The 14,958-nt window shown below is 45.6% G+C and overlaps 1 protein-coding gene across 3 annotated transcripts in view; it reads right to left on the bottom strand.

The window, feature by feature from the left end:
- The window catches only part of Capn8 (calpain 8), a 68,554-nt gene extending 54,244 nt beyond the window's left edge, over window positions 1-14,310 (bottom strand). For 2 of the 3 annotated variants that reach the window (XM_051148055.1, XM_051148054.1), the window contains exons 1-2: window positions 13,982-14,306; window positions 6,985-7,054 (exon numbers count right to left, since the gene is read on the bottom strand). In XM_051148055.1, coding sequence (XP_051004012.1) covers window positions 6,985-7,054; window positions 13,982-14,218 — 307 coding nt within the window. In that variant the 5' untranslated portion in view covers window positions 14,219-14,306. Of the gene's footprint in view, window positions 1-6,984; window positions 7,055-13,981 lie in introns of all 3 variants that reach the window. The other variant, XM_051148056.1, reaches the window with a different exon arrangement.
- Window positions 14,311-14,958: the final 648 nt, after the last annotated feature.

Here is a 14,958-nt window from a genome sequence, read left to right as displayed (position 1 = left end):
ACTACTCTCAATTACTGTCGAGTGCACATGCCCGTTTTCTGCTCCAGGAGTCCAAGGCCCTGTTCCGTGGGGGAGTGCTGGCACACAGAAGAAAATCAATGCTGGGGGCTACATCTGAGACGGTGATGAGTTTAGGTCATCGCTATCGGGTTTTCGTTTATCTTTAGAGACATGAAATGTTCCACTCATTCCCTTTTTGAAACATGAATACAGAATACAAAACTCTATTCAATAAATGCAACAAAGATGAATAAGACATCAGTTCCACAGAGGCAAAAAGAAAACTCAGGTCAATAGAGAAGGGGAGAGAGGGGAAGTGAGCATATCCAGCCACAAGCACACCAGGTACATGACAGTGAAAAATAAAGGGGAGAGGCAAGATATCAATGATAGAGTACTTATGTGCTGTGCAGGGGTGGGGGAGGGGCCTGGCTGAGTCCCCTAACTGAAAAGAAAAGGCAAGGAGGAAGGTTGTGTGGGGGTGGGGAGAAGGTAAGTAGGCAGATAGGGAGAGAGACAGTGATACAAAAGATTTATATTTTGGATAAACATTACAATATGTTATTCAGAAAGTTTGCTGACTCTTCTCCACATTCTGGAAGGTCTTGGTCCATATTTGTTCAAGGAGAAAAAAACCTGCCATTCTTCTGAGGGCAGCAAGCTCCCAGAATCCCATTTCCCAGGGATGAAGTCCTTTGCCTTGGTGAGTGCATGCCTCCTGTGTTACTCAGGCCCATTAGGAACTAAGGGCCTCTGAGTCCTTTGTTTTCCCACAGTCATAGACACTAAGGATACCAAGTGTTAGTTTCCTAACCATGTTTACCTGGTGGTTTAATTATGACTGTAAAAATGGTAGAGAGGACACCCATCAGCCTTCCCTGAAGGCCCAGGTCTACAGAGGTGAGCTGAAAGTGTCTTGGCTAGTGACCGACCCAGAGAGAGAATGGGAGCCCCAGGAAAGCAATGAAAATAAGCAGGAAAGATGGTGAATTGGAGGAAAGAAGCCAGGCCCCTGGACTCAGAGAGCAGGCATGACTTGGCAGCAGAAAAGCCCAAACTGGGCCAGACCCCTGTCTCTACACCATGCATTTACAGGTCACAATGTGCTTTTTACACCATCTACCAAGAGCCACTGCCCAATTCAGTTGGAAAGTCCTTCCTGTGGTCTGTAGAGTGCTCACAATCCTAACAGTGAGCCCAGGGCTCAGGTTGGGTTGGCTATAAGGACCCTTATCCTTCCGTCTGCAGCAGCTAACCCAATGTGTGGGTGACAGTCCAACCCGTACATCCGAGGCCTCCTATGACATCTCTAAAACTGAAGCTACTGAGGAGAAATCTGACCAGTAGTGGTCAGATTTCCCACCATATGGAGCTTCTCTTCCACAGAAGAGATAACAATCAACTCATAGCCGAGAAAAAAGATGGCCAGAAAACATGCTGGGAGCATTTGGACCCATGGATTCCAGTTCCACCAATGCCTGCCAAGCAATCTCCTATCCGTGAGCCAGTTTATTCCCCATTTTTCCTTAGGGCAGTTGAGAAGGACATCTAAAGGCAGCCACAAAATGAGTCCTGATATTTAGAGTCCCAATAGGATGCCTTCCCCTCTGTCCCAGTTTCCTGGTAAGTGAAGGCTTTCGTGGGACATGCCCCTTGGGCTAGTATGCAGATATAAGTGAGTATATACCATTTGATTCTTTCTGCTTCTGGGTTAACTCACTCATTATGATCATTTCTAGCTCAATCCATTTATCCACAAATTTCGGGAATTCCTTGTTTTTAATAGCTGAGTAGTATTCCATAGTGTATATGTACCACAGTTTCTTTATCCACTCTTCTACTGAGGGACAGTTGAGTGGAGAGTGTGATATGACTTTCTCACGCACTATGGTGCCTCACATTTGACCATGTCCCCTGGAGGGGGAGACCTGGTGGCACTCAGAGGAAGGACAGCAGGTAGCCAAGAAGAGACTTGATACCCTATGAGAATATATAGGGGGAGGTAATCCCCCTCAGGAACAGTCATAGGGGAGGGGAATAATGGGAAAATGAGGGGGGGAGGAATGGGAGGATACAAGGGATGGGATAAATATTGAGATGTAACAAGAATAAATTAATAAAAAAAAATGAGTCCTCATACACGAAGATGACTTGTCGTGTGAAAGCCACTAAGCTCAGTGCCACAGATGCTCTGGGACATGCGCTGGCCAAAATGCAAGGACAGAGGAGGAAACACCATGATGGAACACTAGAAGACTAGGGTAGGGACAAAGGAACGTTGAGACACAACAGTGGGCTGCTGTGATGGAACAAATGAGGACCATAGAGCACTGTGAGGAGATAGTGGAACACTGTGATGGGGCCGCAGAACACTATCATGGAATATCATACAGGGAAGATACAACAGTGTGGTACACTCTTACAACGTTGTGAGAGTTCACGGGAAGCATTACATTTTGAGCCTAGAGCACCGTGTTTGGAACAATGGAGTGCTGATATGAAACAGTGGGACTGTGGCAGACAGTAGAGCACCATGATGGGGCATGGAACACTCTGATGGGACAGGGTAGCATCACAGAGGGAGAGCTGGTCATTGTGATGGACCATGGAGCATAGCAATTAGATAGGAGAACACTGGGATGATACAGTGGAATATTGTGTCAAGACAGTGGAGCTTTGTAATAATGTTTTGATGTACAGTGGAACTTTCTAATAGTCAGTGAAGCATTTTGATTGGATGGTGAAGCATTGTGATGGGACAGTAGAACTGGGAAGTGGAGAATTGCAGTGGGACAGATGTCCACTGTGATAGGAAAATGCAGTGGACCATTGTGATGAAACAGTGCAGTATTAGGATGAACAGTGGACCACTGTGATGGCACAGTAGTGCATTGGGAAAGGACAATGGGGCACTATTTGGACAATGGAACACTATGACAAGACAATGGAGCATCATAATGGGTCAGAACATTGTGATGAGATGAGTACACCTCGTGATAGAATAATAGGGCACTGTGATAATTCAGTGGAGCGTTGTGGTAGGTCAGGAGAGCAAAGCATTGTGATGGGACACTGGAGCACTGTGATAGGGCAGTGGAGCACTGGGGTGGCAAGGAGAGCAGTGGATTGAGACAATAGAACATTGTGAGTAGAAAGTAAGAGACTATGATGGGATAATAAAGCATGGTGATGGAACAGTGGAGCACTGTGATGAGATCATGGAGTAGTATTATAGACAGTAGACACTTTGATAGGGCAGTGGAGCACTATGATGGGGCAGTGGAATACTCTGCTAGGGCAGTGGAACACTCTGCTAAGGTGGTGGAGCACTCTGCTAGAGCAGTGGAGAACTCTGATGGGGCAGTGGAGCACTCTGCTAGGGCAGTAGAGCACTCTGATGGGGCTGTGGAGCACTCTGCTAAGACAGTGGAGCATTCTGATGGGGTGGTAGAGCACTCTGATGGGGCAGTGGAGCACTATCATGGGGCAGTGGAGCATTGTGAAGAAGATAATGAGGGATTTTATAGAAGAATGGAGCACTCTAATGGGAGGGTCAGTGGAGGACTGTTACAACGCTCAAGTATTGTTTTGAGATACTGCAACATTTTGGTTTTTAAATGTGTTTACTGAAAATTATCACAATAATTCTATCAAAAAAAGTACCATTTTCAGCTAGGTGTTTTTGTCCACACTTATAATCCCTGCACTCAGAGGAATCTGGGGCACAAGGCTCATGAGTACATGGCCACCAGGCTTGTAGGATGAGTGTACGGCTTGTCTGTGCAGCTTAGTAATACCCTATCTTAAAATGAATTTTAGAAGGAGGGGGAGCCGCAGTATAATTTACTGGTACCACTGCTGTCTGACATGCCCAAAGCCCTAGGTTCAATCCCCAGTGCAACAGAAATAAATAAATTACCTCTTTTTAGTATATAGATCAAACATTTTAAAATTGTAGAGAAAGAATGCTAGCAACAACCCCAGTGCCAATGCTGGACTCTGGAGTGTCAACAAGTTTATTAAGCAAGTGTTACCCTCTGCCATGCCCAAATCAGCAAGTGCTGGGTCAAGCTTATAGCCCTCAGGAAGATGAGCTACATCCACTGAGGAATCTTGTCTCATTGTTCAGGACTGACCCTGACTCCACTCTCACAGGCCACAAGAGCTGTGGTTGCTCAGCCACTGGTAGCAGCCTTGGCTATAAACCACCTGCTTTTCTGTTTATTAAATACAATCTTGATAAACAGGGACCCAGGTACCTGTCCTGCTCAGGTGCTCAATGGCCCCCTTTTCCAGCTCTGTTCATTAAAATCCACCACCGCAGTGGCAGCTTCACTTGTTTTGATGTGAGCAGGAATCAGAACCAGTCGGGTTCATTTCCTGCACTTCCACCTCAGGTCTCCATCCACCACACATTTCTCCATGGTAACGCTCCAGCCCCTTCTGGAAGCCCTCAAATCTCCCTGCTTAACAGTAATCAAAGGACAATCCCACCAAGTCAATCAATGAAAAAACTCTCATTAACTGCCTTTCCCAAAGTTAAAAGGTCTCTAACAAGGAGCCATTAAAGGCAGACATTCAAAGTTGTGTTTCCCTGGGCTGTGTGCTAAATTAGGCTAACTGTTTAGCTTCAAGGAAAAGGGCAGCGTGTCCTCACCCAGGGCAGGCAAAAGGTCAGCTCATTCACCCCTCTGGGAGCCTCATGCCAAGGCTAGGGAGATGCAGGGTGTCAGTTCCTGGGAGTGGGGCACTCTTGTGTGGCACCCCAATTGTACTTTCTGCTTTGTAGTCATGCTGCCTGGGTTCGGACTAAGCTATTTGCTGTACTCATTAAAGGACAGTATATTGAAAGCATTTAAAATCAAATGCCCTGCAATTTTCCAAGTCATGGTGGTTTCCCACAGGCTGAGAAAAAAGGTCTTTCCAGACTGGAACAAGGAGAGAGTAAGAAACAAGAGGAAGGGTGGAAAAACATGCTAAGAAACCAAAGGTCAAGGGGTTGATGTCAGGGGGTGGGGGTTGGGGGTGAGGAAGAGGGTTGGGGGGTTGCTTATTTTCATCAAGTAGTTCGCCCCACCCCCTTCTTGCTTTCATCTCTAAACTGTGTTTTGTAGCTGTCCACTAACTAGGTAACAAGGCAGTATGGAAGCCTAGCAATAAACTTGCTTATTTAAAGCAGGATCCCAAATGTGCCATAAACCCTATTAAATTTTGTCACACTCTCTGTAGACTCTCCCATCAGGAAGGCTCTGGGGTTAGGAGGGCTGGAGGTCAGCAGAGCAAGTCTGGTATCAAGGACAGTGTATGCTTTTTCCTTTTTTAAGAGACATAAACATTTGAAATATTATTTACATAATGGAATTGTGGAGCCACGCAGTGTGGAGAGTGGCGCATTTGTTGTTTGTTTTCTGGTAGCAGTGGGGATTAAACTCAGGGCCTCCTGCATGCTAAGCACAAAATCTACCACTGAGCCCCAGCCCCAGCCCTCAGAATAATATTTCTGAATGTTCTTTCCATATTAAGAAGATATAGTCACACAAGCTCCTGGTCACTTATTCATACGAGCCAATCTTTATTTTGCTTTTATAGAAACAAGGCAACAGTTGTACCTAGTTTGTGTTTAAACCATTAAGAACTGTTTAAAACTTACCAGGCGTGGTGGCACATGCCTTTAATCCCAGCACTTGGGAGGCAGAGGCAGGCAGATCTCTGTGAGTTCGTAGGCCAGCCTGGTCTACAAAGGGAGTCCAGGACAGACAGTGCTGTTACACAGAGAAGCCCTGTCTCAAAAAAACAAACAAACAAACAAACAAAAAACTGTTCAAAACTTGATACATTTTTAAGTAAATTTTGCTCCCTAACAATATTCTGACTTTAAAAAAAAAAAAAGGTCCTTCTGGGGATGTTCCTCAGTGGACAGAGGGCTGGCCTAACACACAAAGGCCATGGTTCGATCCCCAGTTCCACCTATAATGGAGTGGTGGGCATGGCACACAGACACTCCAGAGATGGAGGCCAGTGGGTGACTTCTTCCTCAGCCTCAGCCTCAACCAGTCCAAGGCCCACTCAGGAGAAACGTCACCCCATTGAGAAAAATTCCCCTAGGTATGTCTCTATGTGTGCCATCAGTATATTTAACCTCTGGTGAAAAAATGTACAAAGTCAATGGTAATTCTCCTTGAAAATGAAATACAAACTTTGTAACCGCCAAAATGAATTGTTGCCGTGATTTGTCAAACTCTCTTGACTGGTAAACCTAGTTTGTTTACTTATTATTGTGGCTGTTGGGAATTGAACCAGGGCCTCTTTTACTCTAGCATGACCTCTGCAGCTGAGCTACACCCCTGAGAGCCTAAAACATGCAAAACAAAAGTAAATTTATTTCCCAAATTGAGCTGCCGCTGCCTTGAAGAGAACATGAGACTTGGGGAAATGGTGTACTTTCCCAGGAGGTTGTTTATCTGTCCTTGTTGCTCTGTTTTGAAGACTGAACCCATGGCCTCGCCCTGGCTTGGTACCCAGTCCTCCACGAATCCTCACACACTAGAAGGAGGCTCTTGATTCCAAGGTCACCGGTCTGTGAAAGGCTGCTTGGCTGGAAAGATAACATCATGTTTTCCTAATAAGGATGGGGGTGTCCCCTCTGCTGTAATTACACAGACAAGGCCGGTCCCCAGGAAGCTCTGCCTGCTTAGGGACAGCTAAGGAAAACATCCCAGGTTTTTTTCTACAGTAAGTATGTAATCCTGGGTCATCACTCTAACATGAAAAAAGTTCAGTGAGCTGGCAGAAAATGGCTGGCTAAGGGAAGCCAAAAGGTACTCACGACACTGAGACCCACCCAGAGCACAGCCCGCCACAAGAACAGAAGTCCGTATGTGCACAACTGGGTTGGCCAGGTCAAACAGCTTAATCTGACATTGCTCATTCCTCAAGCTTGCCTGCCCTCGCCCTAAATAAATAGGCCTCAACCCAGTTACTCACCCAGATCTCCTTGGCGGATGTCTGTGCGTGTGGCTCCACCAACAATAAACTGAGGGTTGGGGCACAATTCCTGAAAGTAGTTTAGGAGAAAACACAAGTCAGTCAGAAGTTGCTGTTCAGTGATGGAGGCAGGAGGGGCAGAAACATCAGCGCAGAATTCAGACCCGGAAGAAGCCAGCAGGTTGTGTACTGCTACACTCACATGATTTTTACTCCTCTGGCAGGTCATTAAGACCAGAGAAGGGAGGACACCAGAGTCACACGGGACACAGGACAAAAGCTGGTGCCCAGAGCCCTTTTAATGACCAGAATTTTGATCGTGTATGGTGCATGTGGCTATGGTGTGTGAAAAGGCTAAAGGGTGTGGTGTGGTAGGAGAAAGGCTAAGGCTGAGATACAGACACAATGAGATATGACCCTGCCCATCTAAACAACACTGCTCTTTACTCAGATGGCCAATTAGAGAGGGCTGTTTGCCAAAAAGGCAATGCACCCTGTGGACGCTCCTTAAGCACGTGACTAAGACGGGAGGATCTTGTCGCTGATGGGATCCTGAAGGTGACAGGGAGGAAGTTAGGAATCAAAGATGAGGTGGCAGGGAGTATCATTTCTAGACAGGAGACTTCAGGTCTGATCAGCCTCCACTTGGCATCTGCTCAAATGTGAAGGAGGGACCTAGACCAGGAAGGAGGGACCAGGATGCTTGCTATCAGCCTTTTTCCTTTGTCTACCCAGGAAGGACCCACTGGGCCCCATTCTGTTATGGTGTCACAGCAGGCAGGGGAGAGGGAAAGATGGTGAGGTGAAGGAGACAAAAAGGTAAAACGCCAGCCTCTAAGTGCTTTGGGTTTACACAGGCAAACCACGCTGACATTATTATTAGGAAACAGAGAAAAAGGACTAGTGCATATTAAAAGTCCAGTGGGAATTCTGGCTGACCAGTTGGCCACATGGAGACACGATGGCTGTCTGCTAGAAAAGTGGGCGCTTGTATAGTCTGCAGAGGGGTGACCAAAGAAGACAGCTAGACTGGGCACAAGACAGACTATAAAGGGGAAAGGGTGGGACCTCAAGGGACCAAAGGGAACTAGGGCTATATTTACTAAGAGGCATTTAATGGATGGGTTGCATGACAGCAACAGCTGGCAGCACAGAGTGAGAGTCACTACTTATTCCACAGACATGAGGAAATGATAGGACCACCTTGACGAAGAAGCAAGAGAGTGAGCCAAGTGAAAAGGGCAGAGCCCAGGTGGAGCTGTGAACAGGGAGTCTGAGATCCTACTATGGGAGATGGAACCTTCTGGAAGGCAGTCCTATAGGTCTATATGCACCTGTCAGCTCCTGCCATCATACCCAGAAACAGCCCCTCTCTCCTAACATCTCACTGTCCTACGCCAAGTATTATTTTTTATTTATATTTTTATTGAGAAAGTAACTGTTCCTGCTGGACAGAATTCCAACAGTAAACAATAAAATTAAAATCTTTTGGCTCTTTATACTTAACATTTCTAATACATCCTTCTAAAAACTGTCTTTGACAGAAAGTACGTGTGTGTGTGTGTGTGTGTGTGTGTGTGTGTGTGTGTGTGTGTGTCCGTGTCCTAGTCAACTTTCTATCACTATAACAATATACCAGAGATAATCAACTTACAAATAAGAAAAGTTGTCAGGCATGGTAGTACATACCCATAATCCCAGCACTTGGAAGAATAAAGCAAGAAGATCAATATTTTGAAGGTATATATTAAAGACTTTATTTAGAGGAGGCAGGGAAAAAGAGAGGGGGGGAAGGAGGAGGAAGAGGAGGAGAAAAGGAAATCTCACTTGAGGCCACATCTTTGGAGGTTCATCCAAGATCAGTTCCACTATTTGGAGGTCTGTGATGAGGCAGACAACATGGTAAGAATGTGCAGTAGAAGAGGCCTGATTGCTTTGTGCCAGCTAAGAGGAAAAGAGAGAGGGAGAAACGAGGCAGAGTCCTAACTCTGCCCTCAGAGAAACACTCAGTGACTGCGAAGCACACAGTCTAACTGCCTTATCGTATAGCCCAAATGTGCTACAGGGTGGACCTTCTGGGAAAGGCACGGTGCAAACTATAGCGCACTCTCTCTCTCTCTCTGTCTCTCTGTCTCTGTCTGTCTGTCTGTCTGTCTGTCTGTCTGTCTGTCTGTCTGTCTCTCTCTCTCTCTCTCTCTCTCTCTCTCTCTCTCTCTCTCTCTCTCTGTGTGTGTATGTGTGTATGATCACATGTACCTTTTTCATCTTTCATTAGAACAAAGAGAATTCTACAGTTGCATTAAAAGTAGCAGGAATCATTCAGCCAATCCTCCAGTGAGGGAGATGTAATTTTTGTTCTGTTTTGTTTTCATCTTTTGCAGTCTCTGGTGGCAAGTGAAAGGAGGACATGGCGGGCCAGAGAGATGGCTGGGCAGGTAAAGGCACCTGGCACCAGGCCTGACAACCTGAGTTCAATTCCTGCGGACTCATATGGGGGAAGGAGAGAACCAACTCCTCCCTCTGGCCTTCACATGTGATGAGACACTGGTATACACACACACACACACACACACACACACACATACATAACCACCACTACCCACACCAAACACACAGACATGCCACCTACACACCAAACACACACACCACACACCACACACACACATACCACACACACACACATCACATATCACACACTCACACATCACATACCATATGCTACACACACACACACACATCACACACCACATACCATACAAACACATATACACACCACATACCACACACACACACACCACCATCACCACCACAACCACACCACACCACACCACACCACACCACACTTCACTACTACATTAAAATATAAAAGCTGTAGCTACAGTACTGCTCTCGGGTGCGCAAGAGCTCCCATCCTCTGGGCCATTATTTCCTGACAACTAAAAGGTGAAGAAATTTGAAAAAACTAATTTAAAAGTAACAGAGTGGAAATTTTTTTAATTTAAATTTTGCCTGTAAAAAGAAGGAGGTTAGCTACAGAACTGAAGGAAAGAAAGTACACTGAATGGGAGTTTGAAAAAGTCTCTATTTTTAAACAATTCTTGAGAAAAGAATTGATCCATCCCCTGCTACTGTTATTCTGCTAAACAGACCTGGTACCAAACCGCCTTTACACTTGTATCTCTGTCCCACAGATTCTCGCAGCGGGGTGGTGGTTAATACAGAAACTCAAAATCAGTCAAGCTACAGAAACTAAGTGTCACTGGAGTGCTCAGCCACAAATGGGACAACGGTACCACACTTCCCTCCCCGCAAGACTCAGGGGCCATCTCAGAAGAGTGTATGAGCTGGGGTCTGGGAGGACCAGAGCAAAACAGTGTGACATAACAGGACCGCTGCACTCAGGAACTCATGACGTTGGGGCAGGGCAGGAAGGTGGAGGGTGGCGTCCAGAAGGTACAGGGAGGGGTTGGGGTGAACATGATCAAAATCCATTGTAAGCAGCTATAAAACTCTCAAATAATTAATAAAAGTATATTTTAAATTCATCCTTCCATCACTCCCATGAAACCTACCTTGTTAACAGCTCCATAAAACCGGTCTCCTGTGTCACCAGTAACCCCAGAATGAGCTAACCCATCTTACTGGGTGTACCTTAACATTTGCTGCCTTTGGCTCACTCCCCGCCTAAAAGCCTTCCTCTATGCTGTGTGTCTTCACTGGCTCTTGAATTTCATGTCTGTCAATATACTGCCTCAGTTTCCCCTGTGGCCTCCTGCTTTCTCGCTTTAGGAATCCAGGAACCCCTGGGATTGGTCCTCGGCCTCTATTCTGGCCCCGTTTCATGTGTTATTTCATATATCCCTTGTATCTTCCTGAGCAACGTATTGGGTAATGGCTCAAACTCAACTCCTAACTGTAGATGATGCTGATGCTTCCAAAGTGACTCCCTGCCCTGTCTGCTCAATTCTGTCACAATGTTCATGTGGCAGAAGCAAAGCAGCTAAGCTCTGCTACAATCTTAGGTTTGGGTAAGAAGAGAGGATTTTGGCAAAGGCTACAGCTTAAAATGCTACTTGTGGGTAAGCGGGTAGAATGTTCATCTTCATGTGTGCTACTCACTAATTATAATGCAAAATGTCCCCACTCAGATAAAAATAGCCATGACTTATATTAACATGGGTCCTTCAAGGGTCGCAGAAAGTCCCCAGCTTCACAAACTCACAGGGAGATAAGACCTCTGCAGGATGCAATAACTTATCTCATGCCTTCTCCCCACTAAACCTCAGGGCAGAAGTACAGAATAAACAGGCAGCTCAAGAGATTTAAAAGTTGGAGACTCTATCAATAAAAAAATAAAAAAGAAAAAAAAAGATGGAGACTCTGCAGAGAGGCAGGCCCTCTTGCCTACATTTCTGGACTGCTTTTCTTCTTCTTCTTCTTCTTCTTCTTCTTCTTCTTCTTCTTCTTCTTCTTCTTCTTCTTCTTCTTTTTCTTCTTCTTTTTTCTTCTCTTCTTCTTTCTGCTTCTTTTCTTCTTCTTTCTCTTCTTCTTCTTCTCGTCTTCTTCTTCTTCTTCTTTCTTCTTCTCTTTCTTTCTTTCTTCTTTCTTCTTTCTTCTTCTTCTTCTTCTTTTCTCTTTCTTTCTTCTCTTCTTCTCTTCTTCTTCTTCTTCTTCTTCTTCTTTCTTTCTTCGTCTCTTCTTCTCTCTTCTTCTTCTTCTTCTTTCTTCTTCTTTCTTCTTCTCTTCTTTCTTCTTCTTCTTTCTTCTTCTTCTTCTCTTCTTCTTCTTTTCTCTTTCTTCTTCTCTTCTTCTTCTTCTTCTTCTTCTTCTCTCTTCTTTCTTTCTTCTTCTTCTTCTTCTTCTTCTTCTTCTTCTTCTTCTTCTTTAGCACCAGTCACATGTGTTCAGGGTGATGATTCCTGGCCATCAAGTAATGACCCCAAGAAATCCTCAACACAAACAACCCAAGCCCTGTACCAGCCTCTGATCAATAGGAAGACAGTAAACAGTAGTAGTCCCTACTTCCTGTAAGGAAATAAGGTAGGAAGTGCTGTAAAAGCACACAGTCTCAGACGTGATGGCCACTCAGAAACATTGCTCTCCAGGACAGTGTGCCTGGTGCTCTTGGTTTGGCAGTTGGGAGGGCTCTGAGTGATCCTGTCCAAAAGCCCAGCGATGTCACTGTCCTCACCTGACACCCAAGCCCATGTTCTTCACCACAGCGTCTCTCCGTTGTCTGCCTATTCTCCACCCCCTCCTTAACTAGCTAAAACTCCTCAAGGCTCCTCTCTGCACAAGACAAGAGCACAGCAAATCATGGCTGAATTCCAAAGCTACTAATCCAAGTAGCAACATCTAAAGAAAGAATAGAAGCTCCAAGCTGGGCCTACTACCACCCACTTTCCTACAATTCAACCCCTCCACGTGTCTCCTTACTGGAGCCCTTTTTATGTGCCTGTCATGGATTCACTATTGACTATATATTTCTCCTGAAGATCAATAAACTGCTTAATTACCAAAAGGTGGAAAAGGACACTTCAGACAGAAAAGAGTATTGACCAGGATGCGCTAAGTCCATTCACCCCAGGCATTATGTACACCACAGGGGCTTGCGATGGACATGGCGGCAGGGAGCTAAGAGCACTGGGAATAAACACAGGCAGCCAGTTCCCCATAGGAGGGTTGCTACTCTTGCTACACATAAGCAGAAGATCCTTGAGGGATTCCAACAGAAAGTTCATCTTGAGAACCCAAGTGAGCTCTTGCAAGCCTCATGTAGACAAATATGTCTTCCGTTCCTTTCCTTAAGACAAGAACCTAAGTGGACCTTCTCCTTAGAAGCCTATGTTCCTCCTGGGTGTATATCCAAGAGGATCACAGTCACCTAGGATAGTGGCACCTGAACACCCATGTTTACTGTAGCACTAGTCACAGTAGCCATGTTATTGAATCTACTGGATACCCATCCTCAGATGAATGAACAAAAAAAATGTATACTTATATGGGATTATATATGTGCAAGTACAATGGAGTATCATTCACTATAAAGAAAAAAATCATATCACTTGTAGGGAAATGGACAGAAGCAAAAATCATCATTTTACATGAGATGAGCCCAACTCACAAAGATAAATATTACATATTTTCTCTTTTATGTGGTGCTTGAGGAAGTGTGGCTATCGAGATATAGATAAGGAAACGAAACACCTTAATTTGTAGAATGGCTGGATGAAAAAAAAAAAAAGTGGCAGTCCCCAAACTAAAGAAAGAGTTATCCTCAAAGTAGCAAATCAACCAACAAAACAAAAAGCAGATAGATCCATTGAGAAATGAGCAAAAGGTTTCAACAGTAATTTCGCTAAAGGACACAGCAGTGATCTATAAGCAAGCAGAAGAAAAGATACAGCATCCATTATCATGGGGGAGATGCAAATCAAGACCACAGTGTGACCACACCCACACCCTTTAGGATGCCTTTCACCTTTCCTCTCTATTCTCCAGCCGGTGGAGCCTTCCATGACCTCTCAGCAGCGATGCTATCACAGTTTGCCTATAGCTGACTGTATCTAACCATAGCTGACTGTATCTAACCTTGGTTTGTTCCCTGGGTGTGCTGGCCTGGGGGACACTATGCAATCCTAACAACCATGCATTCTGTGCCTCTTACACGTAGGGCAATTACACTCTGAGATTTATTTCTAGTTCTCGTAACAACACTGAAATGCAATGGTTCTGGCGGCAGCATTCTAAGGGTGGAAAACCTGAGGCTGAGAGAGATGTGGCCTTGGGCCACATCAGCAAAGCCGCTGATGAGATCTAACTGGTCCAGCTTCAAGGCCTGTGCACGCTCTTCCTTAGGAATAATTTTAGAAAGTGATGCAAGGGCCAGAACTGTGGGATCTGAGAACAGAATCCACACCCACCATGCCACCTACTTCAACCCTTGACCAGATGTGACAACCCTCTACCCTGTGTGACACTCAAAATTGTGCCTTACCGTGGGTCGCTTCCATACGATGCCTTGGGTTTGTGGGGAGCCTGGTCCAAGATCCCTGTAGCCCAAAGCTGACGGACATGCTGGGAATTCTGGGTCTTTAAATAGGACCCCTGAGTTCAAGCATTGCTTTCTCAGCGTCTCAAAGTCCTGGCCCAAATACTTCACAGCATTCTGGTTAGAGCCAAGGCCCTCAGCTGCTGCACGTTGCTTGGATAGTCCAGCTGCCAGGGCTGCCATGGCCTGGCTGTGAGTCCAGTAGGGTAGACTGGGAAGCAGGGCTTCTGTATCCTCACAGACATCTGTCCAATGAGGCTGTTGCCCTATAAAGCAGTGTGCAGGGAGGTGGGGCATGTAAACTTTTTACCTGAGGGAGGCTCTGCTCCAAAGGGACATGAGTCATAAACAGGATCAAATATGTACCCAATGTGCAGGTGAATTTGCCCCACCTTCTCCTGCTGGTTCACAGACCATTCAGTTGCCACAGGCAGAGGCTATGAGAAGTCTCCAGAAGCTGGATAGGGCAAGAATGGGTTCTCCCCTAGAGCTTCTGTGAGGAGTGGCCCTGCCCACATCTTGCTCAGCTTCCATGTGGATGCTAGGAATCAAACCCAGGTCCTTCGGAAGACTAGCCAATACTCTTAACCTTTGAGTCATCTCTCCAGCCCCAATTTCTGCTCTTTTCAGTAACTGCATGTGTGTTCATCTATTACAGAAGACACAGGCAACCAACACAGTGTGACAATAATTCTCTGGACCACTTACAACATAGTCTCCCTAGTAGCCTGCATCATCACCACTGTCTCTAAGAGAGTTCTGGGGGCAGCTGTAAGCTGCCTCAGTGTATAGAGGGCTTGCCACACGAGGAGGACAATCTATATTCAGAGGTAGAGACAGGAGGATAAGAGGTCCAGGGTCATCTGGGCTACATACTGAGTTCAAATCCAGTCTAGGTTGCATGGACCTTGTCTCTAAAATTA

The sequence above is a fragment of the Acomys russatus genome, chromosome 6, assembly GCF_903995435.1.
Source record: "Acomys russatus chromosome 6, mAcoRus1.1, whole genome shotgun sequence".
Classification (NCBI taxonomy): Eukaryota; Metazoa; Chordata; class Mammalia; order Rodentia; family Muridae; genus Acomys; species Acomys russatus.
Note: the sequence above shows the minus strand (reverse complement) of the source record. Positions and strands in the feature narration are given on the sequence as shown.